The sequence below is a fragment of the Pistacia vera genome, unplaced genomic scaffold, assembly GCF_008641045.1.
Source record: "Pistacia vera cultivar Batoury unplaced genomic scaffold, PisVer_v2 Contig351, whole genome shotgun sequence".
In the NCBI taxonomy this organism is placed as follows: Eukaryota; Viridiplantae; Streptophyta; class Magnoliopsida; order Sapindales; family Anacardiaceae; genus Pistacia; species Pistacia vera.
In genome coordinates, this window is record NW_022196170.1 from 1,384,710 (window position 1) to 1,396,463 (window position 11,754).

An 11,754-nucleotide genomic window follows, 5' to 3' on the forward strand; every position below is an offset into this window, starting at 1 on the left:
AAGAATTTGGTTTTATCAAGAACAGAGATGAGTCTTGTGTTTACAAGAAAGTAAATGGAAGTGCAGTGGCATTCTTGGTGTTGTATGTCAACGACATAATTCTCATCGGGAATGATATACCAAACTTGCAGTCAATAAAGATTTGGTTATCCAAGTGCTTCTCCATGAAAGACTTAGGAGAAGCAGCCAACATCCTCAGAATAAAGGTCTATCATGATAGATCGCGTAGGTTGCTTGGTCTAAGTCAGAGTACATACATAGACAATGTACTAAAGAGATTCAGTATGGAAGAATCCAAGAAGGGATTTCTTCCGATGTCACATGGTGTCTATCCCTGTAAAGATATGTGTCCTAAAACACACGATGACAGAGATAGAATGAAGAGGATCCCATATGCGCCAACAATTGGATCTATCATGCATGACATGTTGTGCACTTGGATTGATGTTTCATGTGCATTAAGCACTTGTAGTAGATATCAATCAAATCCAGGTGAGCGACACTAGATAGCTTTCAAGAACATCCTTATGTACTTGAAAAGGACTAATGATATGTTCTTGGTTTATAGAGGGGAAGATAAGCTCACTATAAGAGGATATAGTGATGCATGTTTCCAAACGAATAAAGATGATTTTTGCTTGCAATCTGGGTTTGTATTTTGTCTCAATAGAGCTGTAGTGAGCTGGAATAGCTCGAATCAAGTACTACAGCAAATTCTACAACTGATGCTAAGTATATCGCATTATCTAACATAGTCGTGTCGGCGGTTTAGATCAAGAAGTTCATTACTGAACTTGATGTGGTTCCAAGCATTGCTGATCCTGTAAAGTCCTTCTACGACAACACGGAGCCATTGCTGTGGCTAAGGAACCACGGTCTCACTAAAGATCCTAAAACACTTACTTAGTTGATTCAATCTGATCTAAGAAATCGATCAAAAAAGGGGATGTGCGGATTTGCAGAACACCTACTAACCCACTGTTAAAGTTTTTGTTGCTGCAGAAGCATGATGGGCACTTAGGGTCATTCAGTGTTGAATACATGAATGATTGGCTATAGTCCAAGTGGGAGATTGTTAGAGCAGGTGCCCTAGAGCCAATCAATTATTATAGAATTGATTCTTTGTAATAATGTTTATTGATCAATAAAAGACATTTTCTACTATATCATGTGATCTGATTATATTCATATAAGAAAATGAAATATTTTCTTTGGATGGTAGAATCATGATGAGGGTATCGAATGTTTGAAATCTCGATAGTGAGAACCCTATGAGCATATATGGTGGCCATTCTAGAAACGTCCATAGCCCTAGTATTATCCTAACCTAGGGCACAGATAATACGTTAAGGTTATCATAGTGTTGGACGATCTTGTTGAGAGGCAGTGACAGATCTTACTTGTCAAGGTTGTTTGGTGACAACTTGGTGCAACACCTGGGTGCTTACTATAGGCAAGTTCACCAAATTGGCCCATTAGAAGATTCCTCATAGATGGTTACTCCAGTGTCTATGGAACAAATTCTTCAATAAATGGTGGTGCATGTGATCCTTAGACTTGAGATCACCAGAGCGCCTTGTGCACCAATTGGTGTAGTTTGACACTAGCCCAATGTAGTCCTTTCAAGACTATCAGAATGGTAGTGGTTGGCTATACTGAAAAGTGTATCGATACTATGGTGGATCGACAGAGGATTCATCACTCCTAGGTACGGAGAAATTATCTCACTGAGTAATTCGATAGATGGCAACGACATTAAATTTGTGGCCATAGTGGGATTGAGTTGTAGCTCAATCCAATCTATTTTGGTCATTGGTCCAATAACTGAATATCGAGATATCAAGGATATCCAAGGTTGACATTACTTCTATGCCTCAACCTTGATGAGATACTAGATGATGAAAGGATTGGATTGCATGATAACCACATCATTGGTAGGTAGTGATTTCGCTGAATTCGAATCTATCGAGTGGTCATGATGCCTAGCTAGAGGCCAATCTTGATCTATGTCTGGTGTGACGATTGATTGATTATCAATCGCGATACGATTCACTGCCAATACGATAAGGAGCCTTCGGGTCGCACACATAGAAGATAGATTAAGAATAAAATTCATGAGAAGGGTATTTTTGTCATTTATGATAAAAGGGCATTTTCGTCTTTTAAGATGGAAGGGTATTTTGGTAATCTCTCAGTGTAATTAAATTTACTGAGGTTGCTGCCTAAATTTAATTTCATATGGAAATTAAATTAGTAAGATTATATATATTTAAATAAATAGTTTATATATATATATATATATATAAAGGATATTATCCAATATTAATATTTATTATTAATATTGATAATGTAAATTCAAATTTTGTTTTTAAATTTGAATTGAAATGCCATGTTTGGTTGCAAGGGTAATCTATTCTAGCATTTCGAATGGAATAGATGGCTATTCCATTTTGGAATAGGGTTTTAGGGTGCACTATTTAAGTGCAACTAAAATTATATGAATTCATTCATTCAATCAAAAATAAACCCTAGGCTCCCTCTCTCTCTCTCTCTCTCAAAAACATGAACCCCATTGTGAGAGAAAGAATTTTTCTTCCAAGAAATTTTTTGCAGAAAAGTTATTCTTAAAGTTGAGAGATTTTTCCTAGCTTAAAAATCCCTCAACGGCAACCGTCCTATCTTTGTGTGGATACTGTGAGTGCACTTCTGCTTTGGAGTGGTAGCGATTCCAACCTCAAATCGAAGGAGCCTCCAACACTAGTATGTTATTTTATATCCTTTGATTTGGTTCACTTAAAATAATGTAAATCGAGCATAAGGATATTAGTTAAGGTTTGCGGATCTAATTAAATTTTTTTAATTTCCGTTGCATTTTATAGATCCGTTAACCAACACTGACTTCCTCTACACTGACTTGCAGCAAAAGTTAACATCTCCAACCAAAGAAGCTTCAACACAAACACCACAGTTGTAATCAAACGAAGCGACAACAATACAACAATGTTAAACAGATGATGAGATACAAAGGATGAAAGCAAAATGGAAAGAAAAACCTAATTAAATATTAGCCGAAATTGAAATAAAACCAGCTAGACCGTTTATTAAAAATCACTAAACTGGTTCACAAAAAATTAAAATTTATTATTAACCCTAAATAAATAATAACCAAATTTTCAAGCAAAAATTAGAAACAATTGGTTTAACATTAATTGTCCTGTTAAAAAAAGAATACAAATTAATATTACTTACATTAAGTTGGTATATATGGATATGTAATATTTATTTGAAATTACTATTCTTAATTTCTTTATTGTCCAATTCAAAAAAACATCACAATTTAATATTACTTATTTGGATTTGATAGATATACATAGACATGTAATATTTATATCCAATAACAATTCGTAATTTCTTTATTATTTATTACTTTTAATTATTAATTGAACATTAAATTAAATACTATAACAAAAATTTTCTAATCTATTATTTTACTCAATCTTATGATACTTTATAGACTGTATCATTTAAAAAAAAAAAATTATAATTAAATATTTACTTATTTTGATTAAATAGGTATACATGGACATGTAATAATTATATCAAACTACAATTCATAAATTCTTTATTCTTTATTACTTTTAATTATTAATTGAACATTAAATTAAATACTATGACAAATATTTTCTAATCTATTATTTTACTCAATCCTATGATACTTTGTACATTGTATACAATTTTATAAGCAACCCGCACAATGCGCGGGCTTGCCACCTAGTATTATAAAATTATCGAAACATTGATGAAATTGTGGTCTCTGCATACATAGCCCATACATAGACCAAGATTTTGAAGCTCAAACTTCACCTTACTCATCCATCTTCACTCTGCAATCTCCTTAAGTCTCGGAGTATTTCAATAAACCTTGGATAAAAATAAGACAAATAGAAAACAAACTATCCAATTCACAATTCAAAAAATGATAGGTCCTCGCATCCTCCAATCCATCAACTTGCTTTAGCTTTTGGTAGTATCTGATCTTTGACTATTTCAAGACATGCATGACATTGTCATTGATAGTCCAATGTTTCAACTCCTTTAGCACCTATAACTTCAAGACATGGAGTTTAGGAAATGTATCTTTAGGACAAGTCAATCGTTCTCCTATGTAGGAATGAGCAAAAAGCTTGAAGGTGTTGAGGTGCTCCAGCTTCCCTAGAATTGGCATTGGATCTGTTGGGTCTACAAGCTAGGAATGCAAAGGAAATAACACAATATTGTTGAGTGAGATAAGTTTTTCTTGTTTTGTCTAAATTTGACTCACTTTTTCTTATGATAACTTGTCTCCCTTTCATTAACATAAACAACGCTTATATACAAGCTAACCTAAACTATAGGGAAATATATACAAGTTATCAAAACAGAGCCATACATTCCTAACCATTTTGACATCTGTCAGTCCTACCATTCCTAAAAATCAACTAAACCACTCCGAGTAGTTGACCAACTCTGATAGCATTTAGATCGGCTCTGAATCAACGACCCCTTTCAAGCAAGTCGCATAATACTTCTAGTCGCAAGCTCATTTAGTCGCTTGGACATTTTCTTGAATTGTTTCTAGATCACATTATCTTCTAGTCGCATCTTCTAGATCTTATGCTCATTACGACACATGCTCTTAAACCTATCTACTTCAGCTTGCATCCTTCTCATCTTGCATATCTAGTTGCAAGCTTCAGATTGCTTTCCTTATGTTTATAGAAAGATATCACTTGCTTTAAGACTCCTCCTTGATATCTTTATTGGAAACACCGAGTCTGAACCGTAGTCCTTCAAACTTGGATTTGCTTATCACCTTGGTCAAAATATTTGCTTCTTGTTCTTCAGATCGACAATGAACTATCTTCACTTCCTTGTTCTACTTGGCTTCTCGAACATCATGATACTTGATCTTTATATGTTTTGATCAGCCATGAAACACAAGATTTTCGGCCATAGAAATAGTAGATTGATTGTCATAGAAGATCATTGTTGGCTCACTTCGTTCTAGCTTCATATCCTTCAGGATCTTCCTTAGTCAGATCATTTGATTCACTGCAGTAGCTACAACGATGTATTCTACTTCCGCAATTGATTGAGCCACTTTCTCTTTGTTAGTAAATCAATGAACAGAGGCAATGGAAAAACAAAAATTTTGCTCATTGATTACTTTGATTTGGCCAAGATTAGGGTCTGATATATATATATTTTACATGCTTAAACTAAAATAACACAAATCCATACAAGGATTAGATTATACCTGCGATTGAAGGCTCCATCAGTGTCTCTGAATGTGATTCGCTACTAATTTGAGAATGTAAACGAACTCACATCATCTACACAAAGATAGTACATCAATGACCAAGAATTAATTTTGCTAGAATTAATTCTTGGCTTTAAGGATTGTGTTTTGGAAGACTGAGTGTAGAGAAGAAGAGAGAAATTTTTCTCTTCAAAATTTATCTCAGAAAAATTTATCTCCCATGGCTGGAATGAAATTGTATGCAAAAACTTATTTTTGCTTTCTTTAAATAATGAAGCAAATATCTCTTCCACCCCTCAAGTTTAGCTACAACCCAAGCTTTAGGTATAATTGCATATTAACCCTAATTTAATTATTTAGTTAAATATTAATATTAACTTTAATAATTAAATTTATAATTTTGCTAAATTACTCCAATAAAAAATTTGATATAGGCTACAACCTCAGTAAATTTAATTACACAGTAAAATTACCAATATGCCCATTCATCTAAAAGATGAATATACCCTTCCAAAATTTACCATCCTTAAACTGTCTTCTAAGTGTATGACCCGCAGGCTCCTTATCATATTAGCAGTGAGCAATACCACAATTGACACCAGTCAATCATTTCACTACACACAGACCAAGATTGGCTCCTAGCAAGGCATCATAACCACCCAATAGTTTTGGATTCAGCGAAACAACTACCTATCAATGATATGGTTACGGTGCAATCAAATCCTTTCATCATCTGTTATCTCATTGAGACTGAGGTACAGAAATAGTGTCAACCTCTATTATTCTCAATTTCTTTGTATTAAGTTACTGGACCAATGACCAGAATAATAAATTAGATTGAGCAACAACTCAATGCCACTGTGGCCACAACTTTAGTGTTATTGCCATTCGCTGAATTGCACCATGAGATAACTTCTCTTGTACCTGGGAGTAATTAATCCTCTGTCGATCTACCATAGTCTTGGTACACTCCTCAATGTAGTCAATCACTACCGTATTGATAGCTCTAAATAGAACTACGTTGGGCTAGTGTCAAACTACACCAACGAGTGCACAAGGCACTCCGATGATCTCAAGTCTAAGGATCACATACACCACTATTCGTTAAAGGATTTCTTCCATAGACACTGGGGTTACCATCTATATGGAATCCTTTGGTGGGTCAATCCAGTGAACTTGCCTATAGCAAGCACCCATGTGCTACCCTAGGTTGTGGCAAACAACCTTGACAAGTGAGATCAGTCACTACCTTTCAACAAGGTTTTTCAACACTATGATAGCCTTACCGTATTATCTGTGTCCTTGGTCAAAATAATACTAGGGCTATGGTCATTTCTAGAATCTCCACCATATGTGATCATAGGGTTCTCACTATCAAGATTTGAAACACTTAATACACTCGTCACAGTTTCACCATTCTAAGGACATATATCAATACATACCATTATGATTTACACGATATAGTACAAAATGCCTTTTATTGATTAATGAATATTATTACAAAGAGTCAACTCTACAATATTTGATTGGCTCTAGGGCACCTACTCTAACACTCTTGCTTCTTGGACAACCAGTTGATCGCTCCTGAATTTAAGAAAAACACATACCCCAATGTGCTTTTCATGTCTTCGACTGATTCTGCCCAATCATTATATGTATATCCTGCCAAGTCGAAGTCTTTAGACCTTCTATACCATATCCCAAGATCTGCACTTCCTTTAACATATCGTAGCATCCTTTTGACTGCTCTCATGTGGACTTTGCTTAGCTCATTCATAAACCTCACCTAGAGGCTAGAAGAATACATGAGATCTGGTCTAGTCGCTGTCAAATATAGCAAGCACTCGATCAGGCTTTTGTATCTACTTTCATCAGTCTTGCGACCTCCATCATCTTTGCATAGTTTTTGATTTTGAACTAGCGGAGTACTCACTAGATTGCAACTCTCCATGCTGAACTTCTTTAAGATCTCATTTGCATATTTTCTTTGACTGACAAATATGCCATTTGGAGATTGACGTATCTCTATCCTAAGGAAGAAGGTCATTTCTCCCAAATATGTCATCTCGAACTCCTTATGCATTGCTTACTTGAATTAGTCCACTCGATCAGGATTATTTGCAGTCACTAGCAAATCATCAACATATAAGGAGACTATGATGAGATCACTATCTAGCCTCTTCACATAGAAAGTATGTTCATTAGGGCTTCTTGTATAAGTTCATTAGGGCTTCTTGTATAACCTAGCTTGCTCAAGTACTCATTGATTCGGCTATACCAGGCTCTAGGAGCCTATTTAAACCCATATAAAGCCTTCTTCAATAAATAGACTTTGTCTTCGCCCCTTTCATTTGTAGAGCCCTCTGGTTGCTCCACATATATTTCTTTGTCCAAGTAGCCATTCAAGAAGGCTAACTTGACATCCAATTGATATATTTTCCATTTAAAATGAGTTGCAAGTGTGATGAGAAGTCTAGCCGTCTCATGCCTCACAACTAGAGCAAAAGTATCTGAAAAATCTACTCCATATTGCTAAGCGTAACCTTTGGCTACCAGTCTTGCTTTATATTTGTTAATTGATCCATCAGAATTCAACTTTATCTTGAAAATCCATTTGACTTGGATGATCTTCCAATCTGATGGTCGCTCAACCAACCTCCAGGTTTCATTCTTTTCTATCATATTTGGCTCCTCCTTCATTGTCATTCTCCATTCTTTTGACTTCACAGCTTCAACATAATTCATAGGCTCCAATATGACAATATTGCACCTCTAATATACTTCAACTAGAGACCTGGTCCTTTTAACTGATAGCTCTTTGTCAGCATCTAAATTTTCCCTAGCTTCATCCTAGTCATTAGCAACCTCTTTCTACTGAGCCCTTTCTTCTTCTCCAATCCTCTTCTCTTCCTAATTCCAAACTGACATCTTATCGATTTTGACATCTCTTGTGATTAGAGTCTTGTTTGTGATTAGATTGAGAACTCTGTAGGCTTTTGATTGATTGCTATAGCCAATAAAAATTCCAACTTCAGGCTTTTCATCAAGTTGGCTTTTCTTGCTCGTTGGAACATGAGCATAACAGATGCTTCCAAAGACTTTGAGGTCCTCCACACTTGGCTTAACTCCGTACCAAGCTTCAAATGGAGTCAGTTCATTAAGAGCCTTGTTGGCAGTCCATTCAACAAATGGACTTCTATGTTGACCACTTCTACCCAAAATGACTTTGGCAGCTTTTTCTCAATGATCATGCATCTGGCCATATCTATGACCATACTATTTTTCCTCTCACTCACTCTATTTTGCTGTGGAGTGTATGGCCTACTAAACTGGTGCTTGATTCCAGCTCTTCTGCATATCTCTTCGAATTCCATAGAAGTGTATTTTGTCCCATTATCGCTGCGGACATATTTGATGGTCAAACTAGTTTGGTTTTTTACCAAATGCTTGAACTTCTTAAATACATCGTTCATTTCACTTTTCTACTTTAGGAAGGCTGCCCATGTCATTCTGGAGAAATTGTCAATAAACAACACAAAATATTTACTTCCACTCAAGGAATAAGTTTGCATAGGTCCACACACATTGGTGTGTATCAACTAGAGCTTCTCTGTAGCTCTCCAAGTTGTATTTCTAAGAAATGGTTGTTTGCTCGATTTACCAAGTTAACAGGTTTGACATAGACTCCTCTTTTCTTCGATCTCTGGTAAATTTTGCACAAGATTTTTGTGCTTCATTTCTTTCATGTCATTATAGTAAAAATGTTCAAATCTCTTATGCCACAGTTCGAACTCAACTATTCTAGCAGAATGAGCTTGGACTTTTGGTTTTCTTCATTCTATGGGAAAGCTTTTTCCCATCATCTTCACTTTCATCAACTTACTCCCTTCACTGTCTACTACAATACATGATTTGTCTTGAGAATGTGTAGAATAATTTTTCTCTAACATTTTTCCAACACTTAGTAGACTTTGGTTGATTTCAGGCACATACAACACATTTGCGATGTGCTTTGTGCCCATTGGAGTCTGGACAACAATTTTGCCCCTTCCTTTAACCTCCATGTACTCTTCATTTCAAATCTTCACCTTGGACTGGAACAAATGATCTAGATCCATGAAGTTGGTGACATATGGTGTCTCGTGGTTAATACAACCACTATCTATCAACCGTATTTCTCTTCCGGTGTGAGTTGCATGATAAGAGGTCATGAACAACTATTCTCCCTCTTGATTCTGCTGCTTGTTTTCAAACACTTGAGCTTGTTGTTGTGACTAGTTTGCTTTATTTTTGCAAACCTTTTCAATATGGCTGAATTGCTTACACGGCCTACACTGGATGTTAGGCCTGAAACAACATTTATTCTCAGCATGGTTTTTTTTCTTGCAATGAGGACATGGTGGATATCCCTTCATCCCACCATTCTTGCCTCATTAGTTGTTCACCTTTTCTTTCCCATTTCTCTCTCCAACAAGTTTTTGTATCCTCTTTGAATTGATTTTCCTTTATATGAAGCCATTATGGCTCCTTCATTGTTATTTTCTTGTCTTAGAAGCCTTCTTTGTTGTTGAGCTTGTAGGGCATGAACAAACTCAGTAAGGGTAATTTGGGAAAAATCTTTTGAGTTTTCCGGGGATGAGGTCTTGGCCTCAAACCTCTCTGGTAGACTCACCAACACATTTTCTACTATCCACTTATCCGTCAATTCTTCGTCAAGAAGTCTGATTTTGTTGATCTCATTCATCAATCGATCAACATATTCTTTAACATTTTTAGACTCTTGCATCTTCAACATCTCAAGTTTCCTTCTCAGATTCAGGATATGCATGTCCTTGGTTTTATCACTTCTACCATACTCCTCCTTAAGCTTATCCCACACTTCTTCTGTTGCTTCACAAGCCATTATCCTTATGAACATGAGTTCTGAGACAGCCAAGTATATGTGCAACAAAGCTCTTGGAGCTTTCGTGGCTTTTTCTTCACACAAACGAATCTGATTTAACTTAGGATTTTGTTCCAATTGAGTTGGTTGCTTTTCTTCCACCACATATTGCCAGAGACCTTGGCCCTGCAAATACATCTTCATTTTAACAGCCCATAAATGGTACTACTCTCCATTGAAGACTAGTGGTAAGAGGGAAGCTGTGCTTGATGCCATGAAGACAGGTTTTGTGTTTTAAATTAGGGAGGTATTATGTGGAAAGAAGTTGACTGGTATGAATGAAGGAGGAATCTCGATGAAGAGGGTCAAGCTTTCATACCAATTGTTGGGTTTACAAGCTAGAAATGCAAAGGAAAGAACGCAAGAATGTTGTGGAAGATAAGTTTTCTTGTTTTGTCTAAATTTGACTCACTTTTTCTTATGATAACTTAATTATCTCTCTTTCATTAACATAAACAACATTTATATACAAGCTAATTACATCATTTATTACATTATGGACATGCCACCTCTACAGAGCATTAAATGCTAATCTAAATTGCAGGGATATATATAAAAGCTATCATAACAGAGTCATACATTCCTAACCATTTTGACATTTGTCTGTCTTATCATTCCTAAAAATTAGCTAAACCACTTTGGGTAGTTGACCAACTCTGACATCATCTAGATCGGCTCTGAATAAATGACCTCTTTCAGGCAGGTCGCAAGCTCATTTGGTCACTTGGACACTTTCCTGAATCGCTTCTAGATCGTATTACCTTCTGGTCACATATTCTAGATCACATTCTCATTGCAAAACATGCTCTTGAACTCATCTACTTCAGCTCGCATCCTTCTTATTTCGCACATCTAGTTGCAAGTTTCAAATCGCAGAGCCTTCAAATCACTTTCCTCATATTTACAAAAAGATATCACTTGCTTTAACAAGATCATTCGATAGTTGAGACATTGACAAAGTCTGGAACTTTGGGGGGGAATAGCCTTATGTCAAATCCTCTTGGTAACATTTTGAGCAAATACAACTTTGTTAGGCTCTTGAACTCATCAATGGAAACCAAATTAAAGCCTGAAGGTTCACCAAAATTATTTATGAGTCACAGCTTCAAAGATTGAAGACTAGTATGCATACAGATCTATTGGGTTATCTCCTGAAATGATGTTGTATGGCATGTCAGTCTCAGATTCCTAATACAACTCAAGTTCTTCAACCAATCATTTTTACAACAATTAATATTGCAGATAAATAGACCCTGCAAAGTTTGAAGATTGGTTAAAGAAACTAGCATTGTTGTGGACATCTTAAAATGAAGGCAGTTCAAGTACAGATGCATAATTGTCTTTGGCCTCCAAATGGACAGTGGCAATTTGGTTATATTAGTGTGCTTCAAATCTAAAGTCTCTAGGCAAGGAAGATTACCTATTGACTTCGGAATTGAGTCTGGAAAACTCTATCTCACCTACATATCTTAAAAGCTTATGTTTTCCTAGTGTTTCAAGCAGTACGAATTTG

The 11,754-nt window shown here is 35.8% G+C and overlaps 1 protein-coding gene across 1 annotated transcript; it reads right to left on the reverse strand.

The window, feature by feature from the left end:
• Nucleotides 1-9,740: 9,740 nt before the first annotated feature.
• On the reverse strand, nt 9,741-10,385 carry LOC116139502. The gene has a single exon (XM_031425161.1). It carries the CDS (start codon nt 10,383-10,385, stop codon nt 9,741-9,743), a length of 645 nt encoding a protein of 214 aa, XP_031281021.1.
• Nucleotides 10,386-11,754: the final 1,369 nt, after the last annotated feature.

Coding starts and splice junctions, on each gene's coding strand:
- LOC116139502 (XM_031425161.1), bottom strand. CDS start 10,385: ATGAAGATGTATTTGCAGGGCCAAGGTCTCTGGCAATATGTGGTGGAA.